Source organism: Colossoma macropomum, unplaced genomic scaffold, assembly GCF_904425465.1.
Source record: "Colossoma macropomum unplaced genomic scaffold, Colossoma_macropomum, whole genome shotgun sequence".
NCBI classification, from domain to species: Eukaryota; Metazoa; Chordata; class Actinopteri; order Characiformes; family Serrasalmidae; genus Colossoma; species Colossoma macropomum.
Window position 1 is genome coordinate 29,421,156 of NW_023494804.1, and position 16,501 is coordinate 29,437,656.

The 16,501-nt window shown below is 39.4% G+C and overlaps 1 protein-coding gene across 1 annotated transcript in view; it reads right to left on the minus strand.

The window, feature by feature from the left end:
* LOC118824359 overlaps nucleotides 1-16,501 on the minus strand; it is a 52,868-nt gene that overhangs the window by 16,911 nt on the left and 19,456 nt on the right. The window contains exons 12-21 of the mRNA XM_036594448.1: nucleotides 16,058-16,216; nucleotides 15,659-15,778; nucleotides 12,244-12,289; nucleotides 11,102-11,202; nucleotides 8,917-8,948; nucleotides 7,170-7,382; nucleotides 5,201-5,357; nucleotides 1,938-2,078; nucleotides 833-961; nucleotides 625-670 (exon numbers count right to left, since the gene is read on the minus strand). Of these exons, the coding sequence (XP_036450341.1) occupies nucleotides 625-670; nucleotides 833-961; nucleotides 1,938-2,078; nucleotides 5,201-5,357; nucleotides 7,170-7,382; nucleotides 8,917-8,948; nucleotides 11,102-11,202; nucleotides 12,244-12,289; nucleotides 15,659-15,778; nucleotides 16,058-16,216 (1,144 nt within the window). The remainder of the gene's footprint in view (nucleotides 1-624; nucleotides 671-832; nucleotides 962-1,937; nucleotides 2,079-5,200; nucleotides 5,358-7,169; nucleotides 7,383-8,916; nucleotides 8,949-11,101; nucleotides 11,203-12,243; nucleotides 12,290-15,658; nucleotides 15,779-16,057; nucleotides 16,217-16,501) is intronic.

Here is a 16,501-nt window from a genome sequence, read left to right on the forward strand (position 1 = left end):
ACATCACACATCCCTAAACAGACCAGCTCTCACTGCGCTTTATTTTGGAGAAAAAGTCCACCAGGTTTAGTTTTTCCTACTCCTTCCATGTGAACATTAGCAACATTATCGAGTGCCAGGAACATCATGACCAGCTCAGAGACACAGCATCGTATTTCTACAGTACAGTTACTGATCACCGAGCTGCAGTGGAGACGAGTCAGTTTCTCAGGGTTTTAATCAAACCTCTGTGATGACCATCTCCAGGATTGTAAACACACCAGTGAATGAATGATTGTCTTTTTTAATCATTTAATTGTGAGTAAATCTGTCCTGTACAGCCTGTATTTACTCTACAGCTCAGTTTTACTCTCTTTTTTGATTGGTTGCCTCATTAAATGTGACACATGATGAACGGAGTTTTTCAGCTGAAGTTGAACATGTTTAAACTTGATCAGGTGGAAACTCAGGTGAGGCTGTTTAGTTGAATTATTGGTGCACTAAGAACACACCAATGATTTCAGGCAGTATGAGCCATTGTTTACAGTGTGACCGGAAGCCGTTTAACGCTGCTATTTACTCTTCCGCATTAATGAACACGGAAGTGTGAAAATGGTCTATTAAGAAATGATGCGTTGCCCTTACTGTTTAAGCTGGATTTCCAAAATACACAGGACACTGAAGAACTAGCCTGTCAAGAGAACAGCAGTGAAACATCAGTAATATACAGGATTCACTTTACAGGTACTGGTAACTAGAATTGAAGATTGTTTACTGTGAAACCAAAACTCAGAGAATACAAGCACTATAAGACTCAGACTGTTTTTTTGCCTGCCAGCATTCTTTTACTGACCGAAACTGGCTCATTGTTCCTCAGCATAATCGTCACATTCTCTTGCAGATTGGAGATAGACAGGCTAGCCACACTGCAGCCCAGAACTCCGCTGATCAGCCGGTCTTTGTCAGATTTCAGTGCTCTGTCCTACAGACAGCCAAGCAGTAAGGCATGCATCTCAAATTTATACAAATAAACAAGGTATTAGATGAACTATGTACATAAGTGTATAAACATGAAGTACATATTATGTATATTTTACACCGATCAGGCATAACATTCTGACCACCTCCTTGTTTCTACGCTCATTGTCCATTTTATCAGCTCCACTTACTATATAGGTGCACTTTGTAGTTCTACAGTTACAGACTGTAGTCCATCTGTTTCTCTGATACTTTGTTAGCCCCCTTTTACCCTGTTCTTCAGTGGTCAGGACCCCCATGGACCCTCACAGAGCAGGTACTATTTGGGTGGTGGATCATTCTCAGCACTGCAGGAACACTGACGTGGTGTTGGCGTGTTAGTGTGTGTTGTGCTGGTACGAGTGGATCAGACACAGCAGTGCTGCTGGAGTTTTTCAACACTGTGTCCACTCACTGTCCACTCTATTAGACACTCCTACCTTGTCGGTCCACCTTGTAGATGTAAAGTCAGAGACGATAGCTCATCTGCTGCTGCACAGCTTGTGTTGGTCATCCTCTAGTCCTTCATCAGTGGTCACAGGACGCTGCCCACAGGACGCTGTTGGCTGGATATTTTTGGTTGGTGGACTATTCTCAGTCCAGCAGTGACACTGAGGTGTTTAGAAACTCCAGCAGCACTGCTGTGTCTGATCCACTCAGACCAGCACACCACACACTAACACACCACCACCACGTCAGTGTTACTGCAGTGCTGAGAATGATCCACCACCCAAATAGTACCTGCTCTGCAAGCCCTGTTGCACCACTCCATCCATGTCATTGCAGGTGCTACCATTCCTGACCAGCAAAATAACTGCTGTGAATTATGGCCAAGAAATTTATTTTTTCCCTTAAATTTGTCATCCATCTGTACATCTAGTGCCACGTGACATTCAAATAGATAAGGATAATAAAAATATAAGAGGAGCAGTACTACACACCTGGAAGAGAGTGCTCTTCTGGTAGAAATTAAACTGGACTCTGGACGCCAGCTGCTGCTGATGTGTGGTGAGATTGGCTGGGAGAATGATAGATCCCTGAGGATGCAGGGTGCTTATCTTGGACACGGAGTCACCAGCAATCTGACATTAAACAAAAGGAGGCATCTTGAAGACACACTGCGTCAGATCTGTTATTGTGTTCTGTATGCTCACATTGTGCAGGGTTGATGAGCAAATTTTAAAATCAAATTCAATGATGTTAATTACCTTTTCAAGAACACAAGCCAGGAAATATAAATTTGTGGTGAGCACTTTGCACCGGCAGATTTTGAATGTTACGTTGTTTAGCAAAAATTATATCATTTTCACTGTACAATGGCACACTGGGATTTTCTGAACCACACATAACTTGCTGAAAATACTCATTATATGAATAAATGTAAAACGTTAGTGTGAATTGTAAATCAGAACATATTTTTCTTCCTTAACATGATGTATTTCTGAGTGAAACAGGATACTGGGGTGGTAAATAATGGGCGGGACATGATTTTAAGCTTAAGATGTGACTGGATTGTAAAAAGTGGGCATTCTGAAATGGACAAATGTGGAGTCACACTCTAAAAAATGAGAAATCTGCTCAGCTTAAAATGATACAGCAATTGATTCCATGGCTTTTCTTCAGTCGACTCAACTTGAGGACACCGGAGTTAAACTTCTTAGACAACTTAAACTTCTTAGTTTGGTTAAAAGTTCTCGGAATCTCGGAATTTGCATTTTCTTACTCAGTTTCTCCACTAGCTGGCGCTCCATCTATCACACAGTCCCATCTGGCATATTTTCCTCTTGGGCTTATGGACATGGACAGCTGTGGTATTGCTGGGATTCAAACTCACAACCTCCTGATGTTGGAATGAATTATCAGACAGTTGCACCACATGAGACGATGCTGTGCTTTAAAGTTAAAACAATAAACATTTTCTCCAGTATATTAAACATTTGTAGACACAAAATCTGAGCTGCTTCGTGTGTTCCTGAGTGGTGCAGTGGACTAAACTGTCACCCCAACAGGAGGTTGTGATTTTGAGCCCCAGCGATGCCACAGCCATCCGTAAGTGCATATCCAAGAGGAAAAATGTCCAGCAGGATTGTGTGATGGAGAGAGTCCCGGCTGGTGGGGAAGCTGAGTATAAAAAGCATATACCTATGAGAGAACTTTTGACTCAACTAAGAAGCTTGAGTTGTGTGAACTCTGGTGTCCTCAAGTTAAGTCAACTCAAGAAAAGCCATGTAATCAGTTATTATATCATATAGACCCAGAGGAAAGAATTTTTTTCTTAAAATTGTCTCAGAGAAATAAAGCAGATCTCAGTATTATATTAATGAAGGATCTCTGATTTCTGAGCTGTTTCTCCTGAACCTCCTCAGGAGAAAAGAGGAGATTAACATCAGCGTCTCACTGTGAGACGTTCTGGTGATGAAGCAGAAAAGCCTGAGTTCTCCTTCTGCACTGACAGACTGCTGAGAGGGTTCTGTGATCTAGAACAGAGCTGTATAAGAGAACGATGAGATCTCACACTGTTCTTATGGAGATATTACTCAGCTGAGGCTGGGCTGAGACGAGTCAGACTCTAAAGAGTTAATCCACATGTGGGACAACATTTTTTTTTTGTTAATAACTTTTTTATGGAGGGGGACATGATATTATTGTTAGTTAAATTTTTATTTGCCGCAGGTAAACAATGACTCAAAAACTCATACACGTCAACTAAGGATTACCAAGTAACAGGAATTTTATCTTTTGAATGATAGGACACAATGGATCGTGTTTAATAATGACCACTGACAAGAACTAACAAGGTAAAAAATGTCCAAACTGATTTCAGGTTGACTTTAATGCTAACGAACTTAAAAATATAAAAAAATAAGATTTCTTTGGTACCATCTGTCTAAGTCCCTTTCATTACCTGCATCTTTTAACGTGGATGAAAACTCATATTACTGCAATAGCAGTGAATAATGAGGATACAGAGTTTAGCATGTGGATGTTTTTTAGGAGAAATAATATCAGCACAGCTCGCAGGACGACGAAAGCCTAAAACATACACGGAAACGACCACAATATTCTTAACTTTTTAAGTCGAGGTTCCTAAAACCTCCAGCATATCAAACTGTAGTATTGTTTTTTCATTTTTTTTTCAGTGTCTCAGTTGTGCTCATATGATTGGCTGCTCAGTAACAAACATAACAATCAATTATTAATCCATTGCGTGGATTAGGATTTCCTAACTTAAGACAAGATGCTGCAAGATATGATTCCTAAATTATGATAAGATTTAGGTCTCTGATATAAATCTGTGAAATACCTTAGATTGAGGTCATCAGCTCTTAACGTAGGACTAACAGTAGGAACTTTCTGTAAAACAGCTTTAGGGGCTGCATTTAGTGATAGTTTCATTTTTAACCACTCAAGACTCGCAAGTGATAAACGTGGCAGAGTGTATTTTCAACATGGTTTTCAGTTCTTCAGACTTCAGAATTGATTCCCAGTTTACACAATGTTTAAGAATTCAATGATGGCGATGTTGATCTGTTGTTGATTTTAGGTTTTCAACCAAAACAGACAAAAATGCCACAAAGTTATTTTGCTATCAGAGAACTGGATCAGGCTTAAAATAGCCAATACCCAATCCTTCAAAATACACCTGGACACCCCTGAATTTAATACCTCTAATAATAAAAACGACGTTTTCAGACATTTTATTGAAAATTAACAAACTTTAAGACAGTAAAAGACTTTCTACAGAAAACCTATATTAAAGTGTCACTCCTGTCATTGCAATGTTACCCTCAAGAGTGTTTTCAGTATCGTAGGTTAGGGAGCGTAATGGGACCAAACTCAACTGTACACACTCTGTCTGCTATCCTGGCTTTTTATGTCACTTTTCTGTTTTAAAAAACATCAGGATTTAGGGTTATGAAAAGGTATGAAAACATACTTTTCCCCTGGGGAAAAAACATTAAAACCACTGTTGTACCTTTGAGGGTACATTTATGTTGTTTGTGCCTTGATGAACAAAATGCACCTGCACAGAACCCTTTTATTCTGACAGTGTAATGTAAGCAAAACACTGTGTGTATTCTAAAATAATATCACAGGTAATCTTTCTTATTTTATGTTCTACATCTTCACAGACAAAACTCATCATGGTGTAAAATACAGCGTTTGTTTCTCAGCAGTGCGAGCACTGATGTCTGAATATTACCTGCAGGGTGGAGGAGTCAGTCAGAGTGAATGAGGTCTGTTCAAAGACAGTCCCGGTCACCGTTTTCACTGCCAGAGCCACAGATGGGGACAGAATAGTCTCACTCTGTCCCTGCACCACCAGCTTCAAGCCAACACTGTCCACAATTCCAACAATCCTGATCAAATCAGGAGAAAACAAAAGGTCTTTTTAAAGTGAATATAACATTTCAGATAGACAGATGAACTTTCCCTCCGAAGAGGAAACAGTTGTGGGTAGAAACATCTGCATGCTGCATTCAATTCTTTGTGAAATCAATGCTTTAGCAATGTTTGTGTAAAGCTAGAGCTGGCAATGATGAGTTTATTTATACAGCCCCAAAATGTCAAGCCTTTACAAATTAGACAAAAATAAAATTAAACATAAACCAAAAAAACACAAATCATAAAGAACAAGAATAACACAGAAGTAATATAAAATATTGGTAAAACAAATACTAAAACATCTTTAGAATTAATACAAATACATATTCTATAATAATAGAGTTTATCCTAATAAACTCTAAAATAATATCAAACAAATAAGACATTTAAAGTAATAAAATAAAAATACATTTTATCACAAGTCAAATGTAGTATGTTTAATTTTAGGGAATTGTGAATAAGCCAGTTTGAACAAGAAAGTCTAGATTTGATGATATTTCCAAAAAGGAAAAAGAAGATGACCAGTTATAAGACAGGTGGATACAATCAGATCATGCACCAGCCTTATTATTATAATATTATTATTCATATGATGACTTGACAGCACTTAATATTAAATAATTGCAAGACGACCCACCAAACAGTGAAGACCAGAGTTTTGCCCTATTCAGACATGAACACTTACGTTACTGTTATACTGATAAAATACTTATGCACTGTGTATTTAGTACACTGTTGAGTTGTGTGCTCTGGTGAAATTCTAAACACTGTTAAAAGAAGCTGCTGATGCTGCTTCAGCACTGGATGGGCGAGTTGTGCAGATTTAAAGAAGAAAAACCTGTCTGTGAACATGAGACAGAATATGTGATATTATTCATGAATAAAATAAAAACTGGGTTATCTTAGTTATCTAACGTAAAAGTATACAGTGAACTGCGTGGATCGACTGCGGTGATAGCACAGCAATACTGTTGATCAGTAAGCTCTGATGTTAGTGATATTACTGCTGAAATAATGAGGTGATTAACGCTTGTGTGGTGTTCAGGTCTGTGGGACCCATTTTTAATGTTTACCAAAAGAAAGAAATGATGTGATTTATTATTATTTCAGCCTCAGATTTCTTGGCCTTTGCTCATTTTCTGTGAAGAACATATAAAATAACCCATTTTCAGTGTCTTCACTCTGTTCACCCCCCACACATTTTATTTATTACACATGTGGTGTTGGCAGAACCCGCAGGGAGTAAAAGTGTGGAGGTGCTGTGTCCTTCACTCTGTTCTCCTCCTACATGGCCTGCTGTGTGTGTGTGTCTGTGTGTATGTGTTTGTATGTGTGTGTGTGTGTGTGTGTGTGTGTGTGTGTGTGTGTGTGTGAGGGTGGGCAACATGGACAGGCTGCTGACTGGCTACAGCTGCTAAAGGAGAACCCTACGCTGGACACTTGTGATATTTCAAACATCTGGTATTTTTACATAAATTGTTATGACTGTATTGATTAAAAAAAAAAACAATAATGTGGTGGATCCAGCAGACCACTGAGTAACAAACACACCAACACCACACGAGGGTTAAACACAGTCATGCCATTTAGTTTACACATGAAAACAGAAACATTTCATTTCTGTTTTTCCAGTCTGTAAAGACACATAACATAACACACACACACACGTCAAACATCAAGGCCAAAATATACGAGCAAAAAAAAATAAAGATGTAATGAGCTCTAAGGCTATTAATATAGAGCCTTAACTTAGAAACAAAGAGCAACAACCCAACTGCTCATCTCACCTGTTTGCAGTGGACACCAGCGCTGCTGGTGATGCGGCCAGCAGATTGCTGACGATGTTGATAGACGTCTTCCCCAGAGTCTGGCTCACTCTGGGCCCAAAGACGAGCGGTTCTAGCTGAGACACAATGCGCTCGACCAGGGCGGAGTTCAGAGCAGAGGCGTTGCTGGTCTGATTCAGCAGACCTTCAGCTAACTCTTCAGACAAGGTGTCTCTGTTGTGTAGAAGGATTGTTTGTATTGTAATGTTTACAATTGTGCATGTGAGAGTTGAGCACTGTACAGTGCTGTGAAAAAGTATTTGCCCCTCAACCGATTTCTTTTTTTGCTAAATGGTTTTTGCTAAATGCTCAAATTCAAATGTTTGAGGTCACCAAACTAATTTTAGTATAAGATAAAAGACAATGCAACTAAACACCAAATGCAGCTTTTAAATGATCATTCCATTTATTGAAGATAAAGATTTATTCAAAATCTATATCACCCATGTGAAAAAGAAATTGCCCCCCTAAACCTTAAAACTGCAGTCAAACATTTATGATAACTTGAGATGAGCCGTTTATGCTATGGAGGAGTTTTGGTGGACTTGCTTGTGTGCTTCAGATCACTGTCCTGCTGCATAACCCGACAGCGCTTGAACTCTAGGTCATGACCTGACAGGCAGACATTCTTCCTCAGGATTTTCTGGTAGAGAGCAGAATTCATGGTCCTTCAATTGTGACAAGTCGTCCAGGTCCTGCAGGAGCAAAGCAGCCCTAGACCATCACACTACCACCACCATGTTTCACTGTCAGTGTGGTGTTCTTATGGTAGAATGCATTATTAGCTTTATGGCAGATGTAATGGGACTAATGTCCAAAAGTTTCCACCATTGACTCATTAGTCCACAGAATATTATCATAAAAGTCTAGAGGTCATCTAGATGTTTTTTGGCAACTGTAAGATGAGGCTTTTTATTCTTTTTGGTCAGCAGTGGTTTGTGCATTGTGACTCTCCCGTAGATGCCATTTTTGCCCAGCATCTTTCTGATTGTGGTATCTTGTACATTGACCTTAACTGATGCGAGTGAGGCCTGCTGTTCTTTAGATGTTCATCTGGGTTGTTTTGTGACCTCCTGGATCAGTTGTTGATGCACTCTTGATGAAATATTGGTAAGCCGGCCATCCTGGGAAGGTTCACCACTGTTCCAGTTTTCTCTATGTGTGGATAACAGCCCTCACTGTAGTTTGCCAGAGTCCCAGAGTCTTAGCAACGGCTTTGTAACCCTTTCCAGACGGTAGATTTAAATGACTTCCTTTAGAACGTGGCATTATGTGCTGCCATTTAAGACCTTCTATCTGCTTCACATTGCCAGACAGGTTCTATTTAAGTGATGTTTTGATTCAACAGGTCAAGCAGTAATGATGATTGGGTGTGGTTAGTGAAATTAAACCCAATAGCCAACTGAATTTGGTTAACTGATTGATTTAGTAGCTCAAGGGCAATTACTTTTTCACATAGGACCAGGTAGGGCTGAATAGCCTTTTCCCTTCAATAAATGAAATCATCGTTCAAAAACAACACTTTGTGTTTACTTGAGTTATCTTTGTCAAATATTAAAAGTAGATTGATGATCTGAAACATTCAAGTGTGACAAATTCGCAAAAATCAAAATAAATTGGGAAAGGGCAAATACTTTTTCACAGCACTGTAAAAGCTCCTTTCTCAGTGTGGTAACATTTGGTTGAAGAATGCTATAAAAGCACTTACTCTGTGCCACTGCTGCCACAACGAAGCATCTGCTGCAGACAGAATAAAATGCTCAATTTTATGCTTACATTCCAAACCTTGTTTTAGCATTCTTGCTAAACTAAGCCTCTGATGCTAATGAGGATAATAAAGCACAAGTAGTTTAAGCTCACAGCTCCATTCACAAATCAGAAGTTTACCTGCTCAGATTTGAGTCTTTATCCTCTAAACTTGCATAAGTGAGTCTTTAATAAGCCAGTGTGACAAAAATAGTTAACGGTGTGTTTACATGCATTCAATAATCCGATAACTGCAGAAATCAGATTTTGTCAGTAATCTGATCAACACGTTTACATGCATATGAGTAATCAGATAATGGGGAAACTCCGGGTCCACATGAGTCAGACAGTAATCAGATTTCTGCTTTGCGATCAGCCAATAAACTCACAGAAGAAGACGCGACGTAAACGCAATGTAAAACTCCAACTTCATGCCGCAGCTTTTTTTTTTTTTAAACATTGTCCAACTTTACTTGAAACTATGAAAATCATCTAGAAGATGAAGAATATTTACATTACCTTAATTTCGTGTTTCAGCGCCTCTCCAAAAGTGTTTTGCTGCCATCTTGCGGCATCGCTGCTGGTACCACCGCCTATTCTCGTGCATGCTCAGACTGAGAAATCCGAAAGAAATCAGAGTACGAGTCTACATGCGCTGAGAAGTCTGATTACTGAGGTAAAATCAAGCCTCTTTATCGGATTTCTAGATTGGAGTATGGTGTTTACATGACCATTTGAATAATCAGATAACTGCAGAAATCCGATTTTGATCGGATTATTGAGTGCATGTAAACGCACTCAGTGTTAAAAGCTGGTCCAAGATTCTCGCAGCATCCGCTCCTCTCATATAAAACTCTAAATGTTAAAAGTTGACCCTGAAAAAAGTTGACATCATTGACATCTAGCACCCTGGTATTAAAGTCACAATTTAGTAGGTACGTTTACCAGCTCAAACGGCCAATGAGAGGTCTGTATATTGTTTTACTGTTAATGTCACTACAAAACATGACTGCCTTAACGTGCCACAGACACGGCTGAGAAGTCAGAATGAGTGCGGCTGGGCTAACCTAAAGAAAAGATATTTCTCTTTTCTCAGTGTTGCGTCAAGAAGCCAACATGTTTCCACATCATTCACTGAAAGGAAAATAATTCACATCATGCAGAAGACAATGATTACCTCTGATCTAACTGATGGGGCTGATTTAACATCCAGAGGCTAAGAGATTACCCTTTGCTTTTAAATGACTGAGGCAGTTTGCTTAATAAAGAAATCATATTTATAAATATGCTGCTTTAAGCGTACCGTTACACTGGAGGGTATTTTGTACGAGTCGTATATATGGGTCATTCTACAGAAACGTCCATTTTTGTGTCCCTAGCGTTTACAGATATATTACACTTAAAAAAACATGTTAGGGTTACAATTTATTTAGATTTTAAAATTAAACAATAAGTTATTTTAATAATTACACCTTCTTGAGCCTCAATTTAGTAATTTTAGTTTTTAAATTGATTATATAGAATTCCAAGTACCACAGAAGAGCTCGTCCTCACAGTCATGTGTAAAGGCTGAGGCCATATTTTGAAGAAAAAATATGTTTTTCTGCTATTTTAACTGCAATAATCTATACACGACTATGAAATATATGAATTAAATGACATAAAGAAAACAAATGGCAAATAAATATTATAAAATATGTAATGAAAGTTGTTGTCCCCAGGAGTCGTGTTCAGTGTTTATGTTGGTTGAACTGCAGCTGAAACGCAGCTGATGTGTTTGGTGATATACCTGCTGTGGAACTGTGTAGAATTATGTGGAATTGAGGTGCTGTATCATAGACTGCTGATGGGGTAGCAGGGTCAGAGTGTACATAGCGTTGCAGTGCATGCTGGGGACTGTAGTGCAGCACATTGTGAAACGAGCTAATGTTATTAGGAAATGAAAATGCTTCTGCGGGTCGGAGAGGATTGTGTGGGATGTAGACTGTCTGGTGGCAGAATCTAGTGGTATACTGTAGTGCTGAGATTCTCCGCTGACCAGGGTTATATGCAAATAAAGGACATTTTCCTGAATCTGTCTATGCTGTCCTTGTTTACTGTGAAGTCCCAGAAAACCTGCAAAATATGAAGAGCAAAAGAGCTTTCACCTGCAGAGCAAAGTTGGTGAGATGGTTACAGCTGCACAGCGTCTCATTCACAGTGCTGTTCAGCACAGTGCAGCCTTCAGAGCTCCAGCCACCAGAGCCACCTGCCAATCAACAAATCAGGCAAATAATCAATCACAAACTTCAAGAAGATACCATATCAGCCAGAAATGAAAAAAATCTAATAAAAAGCACAAGAACTGTGCTGTCTGAACTGTGCTAAACTGTGCTAAACCACATCGCTGTATCTCCTTTACTGTTAGTACTCACAGTGCAATGTATCACAACTGCTACTGAAATGACTCTCACTGAGCACTGTACACTGTAATACTGCTGATACTCCTAGTTATGTCTGTACTCATTGTGCTTCTGGACCTCATACTACTCAATGCCTGCTATCATGTAAATACAACAATTGACTCACATTAAATGTTTAGTATGTTTTTTTCTTCTCCTATAACGTTACCATTTTGGAGATACGAGGTTTTGATCTGACAGCAGTGACATGTAAGTTTATGTGAAATGATATGTGTTGCTACTGAAACACTGCAATCTATCAATCTATCTATCTATCTATCTATGTATGTATCTATCCATCTATATATATATCTATCTATATATCTATCTATTGGTCTATTGAAGAAAAAGCAAAACACAATGATTGCAATGCAAATGTTAAATATCCCAGCTGTACATGTCTCAATGGACTAAAACAGTATTACAGTTTTAAAGTAGATCTGCCATGGAAAATATACTTTATCTTGCAGTTAAGCTACAAAACAACCTCTGTTTTGCCAGTAAATCATAAGGATCTTGCAGTGCAGTGCTGGTAGCTGGTCACACTCTGCTCTGGTACAGTATCAAGTTTACCATACAGTGATGGTAATGAAAACTGGAAATAGAAAAGTACTAGAGATGCTCCAGAGTGAACAATACCAAGAAGTGCAAAAACAGGCCAATCAAGTCTCTCTGTTCAAGAGCTCCACAGCATACTGGGCCTATTTATTTCATTTCACTAAGGGATGATCATATGCACTGTTCTTTTCATTGACAGTTACTTTATTTTTTAACTAAAAGCAAGTAGTAAAGTAATAATGGAGTTTACTGAGAAATCTCCCTCCCCAAGTGCGTTTCCTGTTCCTTACTGTTTAAGCTGAAATTCCAAAACACACAGGACACTGAAGTGTGATTCTGTGAAGAGAATGGCAGTGAGAAAGGAGTTACTAGACAAGATTTGAAGTAAAAGCATTGGTAACTTGTAAAACATAAACATTAGGGCTGCATGATTCATATTTTTGTTACTGCAATATGAGTTTTGCCAAAAGCAAACATGTAGCAATGTAAATGTAAAGCTAGATAAACAAAGTACAAATACGCCTACAATTACAGTCATCACATCATGATGTGTAAAGCTTTGTAGGTCAAAATTAAAACACAACAAACAATACTATTAACATGAATGATAATAACTTCATATATTGATATGTTTTCAGTATAGATATTTATTTTAATTACCTAGTATAATGGTGTTTTTTCCTTTCCATTTCGTCCATTTGCCATTTAATGAATTTTTAGTTTACTTTATGATCTTATCCTCCTTTTATTTTATTTTGATTTTATTCACTATTACATTTTAGCTATATTTTAATTATTGTTTTATATTTTCTACTGTATTTTTATGTATTTTTATTACGCATGTTTTGATGTTTCAATGATTTCATTTTTATTAAATGTACTTTTATCATCACATTATCAATCCCTGCTTCTGTATCAACTTGGCAACATTGTAAATGAGGGTCACCCTCAATGTTCTCCAAGGTTAAATGAAGGTTGATTGATTTATTGAAATGATGACAGTAAATGTGTTAAAACAGTTCTTAACAAAACAACAATGTTGGGTTTATTTAAATGTAAGCGATATGTCCATCAACTGAATATCTGTAAGTGACAAAAATACGATCTCGTATGATGAAGTATTTCATGAAGGATCTGCTTGAGACGCTCTATATGTGTACGCTTTTTAGCGTAAGCAGACCATAAACATGCAATGTTGATACCCAGCTAAACAATTAGCACAGAACAACGTGGCTGGTCACCAGTAAAACAAGTGTACGTTGTGGTTTGGATGCTGGTATGTATCCAAAACACAACATATGGTCAGCAGCAGTATCATACTGGGTGACCAGCGAAAACAGCACAAGACCAGCGTAGACCAGCATAGACCAGCAGTAAACTTGCTGATCTGTGTTGTTATTTTAGTGAAGTTGTTGCCCAAATGCTGATTCGTACTGAAAAAGTATCTGAATCCTTTGGAATCACCCACATTTGTGTATAAAGTCATCTTAAAATATGGTCTGGTCTTTTTAAGATTAAGTAACCCTTATTAGTCACAAATTAGAAATTTCACCTCCGCATTTAACCCATCCGTGAAGTGAAACACCACATACACACTAGTGAACACACACACTAGGGGGCAGTGAGCACACTTGCCCGGAGCGGTGGGCAGCCCTATCCGCGGTGCCCGGGGAGCAGTTGGGGGTTGGGTGTCTTGCTCAGGGACATCTCGGCCATGCACTGTCGGCTCTGGGGATCGGTCACAGGGCCGGTTCCCTAACCTCCAGCCCACGACTGCCCCCCACCCCCCCACCCCCCGGAGCACCTTCATCTAAGTTACAACACACAGTCTGTTTAAACAAATAAAGGCTTGTTCTTATCATATTTGAACACTCTCATTCAAACATTCACATTCAAACATCCCCTAAAATTAAAAATTAGATAAATAAAATTAAATATAAAATAAAAAAAACAATCTAATCTGGAGTCCTGTCAATGAAATGAGGTTGGAGGTATATTTTTGAGTTTGCTTTTCACAAGATGCATCTGCTGATGTGAACCATGCCTCACAAAAAGACACCTAATTGCTGATTTTCATAAAGCTGGAATGGGTTATTCATCTGTCTATATTTAGATGAATTGTCTACAGATGGAGAATATTTACTACTGGGTCTACTCTCCCTGGAAGTAGGCACCCAGCCAAGGTCAGTCCAAAGGCACAATGCAGAATGAAGCAGAAACAAAACCGCAGAATAACAGGTAAAGGTTTGAAGGAATCAGTGGAACAGGTTGACACTGTTGTTCATGAGTCTAACACATGAAAAACACTAAAAAGGCATTGTGTTTGTGCCAAACACTGGGGGAAGCATTAGAATACTTCGTTTGGCAGCTCTTGTGCATGACTCAGTGTTAATCAATTGTGCTAACACTGTGCTCTCCCCCTTCCTCTTCACCCTGTAGACGACGGACTTCCAATGCAGGTCGAACCACTGCCATCTTCAGAAATTCTCTGATGACTCTGTGGTGGTCGGGTGCATTAGGGATGGGCAGGAAGGAGAGTATAGGAACCGTGTGGAAAGCTTTGTTGAGTGCTGTACGAGGAACGACCTGTGACCAAGACCAAGCAGATGGTGGTGGACTACAGTAGGAAGAGGACCACGATCAGTCCCGTTACCATTACAGGTCAGAACGGTGAGCTGGTAGACACCTACAAATGTCTGGGTGTCCTGCTTGACAACAAATTGGACTGGAGGGTCAACACAGAGGCTGTGTACAGGGAGGGGATGAGCAGACTCTACTTTCTAAGGAGGCTCAGGTCCTTTAATATGTGCAGGAAGATGTAGGAGCTCTTCTACCAGTCTGTTGATGGCGGCGCTGTGTTCTGTGCAGCAGTCTGCTGGGGACGCAGCATCAGAGGAGGAGATGCAAAAAAGCTCAACAAACTGATCAGGAAGGCTGGTTCTGTCTTGGGATGCTCACTGTATGGTTTTGAGGTGGAGGTTGAAAGGAGGTCACTTAATAAACTCACTGCTATCCTGGACAACACATCACACCTCCTCCATGACCTACTGGTCAGACAGCGGAGCTCCTTCAGCAACAGACTCATTCAGCTCCACTGTAGGGAGGAACGGTACAGGAGATCGTTTGGACCAATAGCGTATCTATCTATGTATCTATGTGTCTATCTATGTATCCATCCATCCATCCATCTATCTATCTATCTATTTCCAAAATCAATAATGCCAGTTCATAGGGCTATCACGGGTTTAACCTTTTGATGCAACAGATTCCTCTCACAAATATCTGTCATTTTCATTGAAGCAATGTTTTTGAGTGTGGTGTCCCAGAGTTCTTTTGGTCAGCCCTAGACAGTTCACTATACGGCAAATGATATATAGTGAACAGAGAATGCGTTCACAGGTAAACAACTCGCATTCACCTCCACTGCAACAAATTGCACATCTAAAATAATAGCAACTCCCCTGGACATCAAACATCTGGGATTTCTTTGTACGCCTATATATAAAAAGCAGTTCAGAAAATGCTGAAATGACTTTCTAACAGCTTGCATCATCATTTATTGCTTACTGTATTTCTTTATGGTACATTAAATTGTATGTCTAGATCATGCAGCCCTAATGAGAACTGAAGTTCTTGTTCTCCTTAAGTCTAGTGAAACCAGACTTATAGAATAATAGCATAATAAAACTTAAAATGTTTACTGACCCAAACAACCTCAGTGTTCTTCAGCGTAATTGTCACATTGTCTATCAGATTGGAGATAGACAGGTTAGCCACACTGCATCCCAGAACTCCGCTGATCAACTTTGAGTTTGTCGTTTGGTCCTACACACAGCCAGGACAGTAATGCTTGCTATCAAATTTATTCCAATGAAAATATTTGTACATTTTTTACACTAAAAAGCTGGTTTCAAAACTATGCCAGGGATTATTCAAACTGCAAGTCACACCAGTATAATGATGAATAGGAATACCTAATAAAACACAATAAATTAAGTGCAGTCTACCAAAAAAGTACCAGAATTACAGAACCTTTTCTATACGTCTAGACGTACCCTACAAACATAAGGATAAGAAAAGTACCTCAGAAAGAGGAGTACAGACCTGAAACAGAGAGCTATTCTGGTAGAAATGAAACTGTATTCTGGATGCTTGCTGCTTCTCACTGAGGTTGCTCAAGAGGGTGGAGGGGAGAATGATGGAACCCTGAAGAGGAAAGGCTGTGTTGTTTACGCTCCAGCTGAAGTTAGTGCCAACATCTATCTAATAGAAAAGAAAAAGAGCCAGATTGTAGACACTCTGCATCCAATCTGTAATATTAGCATCTTCTAATGCAGTCAGCATGGCCGAGCGGTCTAAGGCCCTGTGTTCAGGTCGCCGTCTCCCCTGGAGGCGTGGATTCGAATCCCACTTGTAAAGACCAAATCTTTATGCGGGTTGTTGTGGGCTGGAGGTCCGGAAGGTCGCCGGTTCGATACCGTGAGCCGACAGTACATGACTGAGGTGCCCTTGAGCAAGTCTAGCCCCCTAGTGTGTGTGTATGTGGTG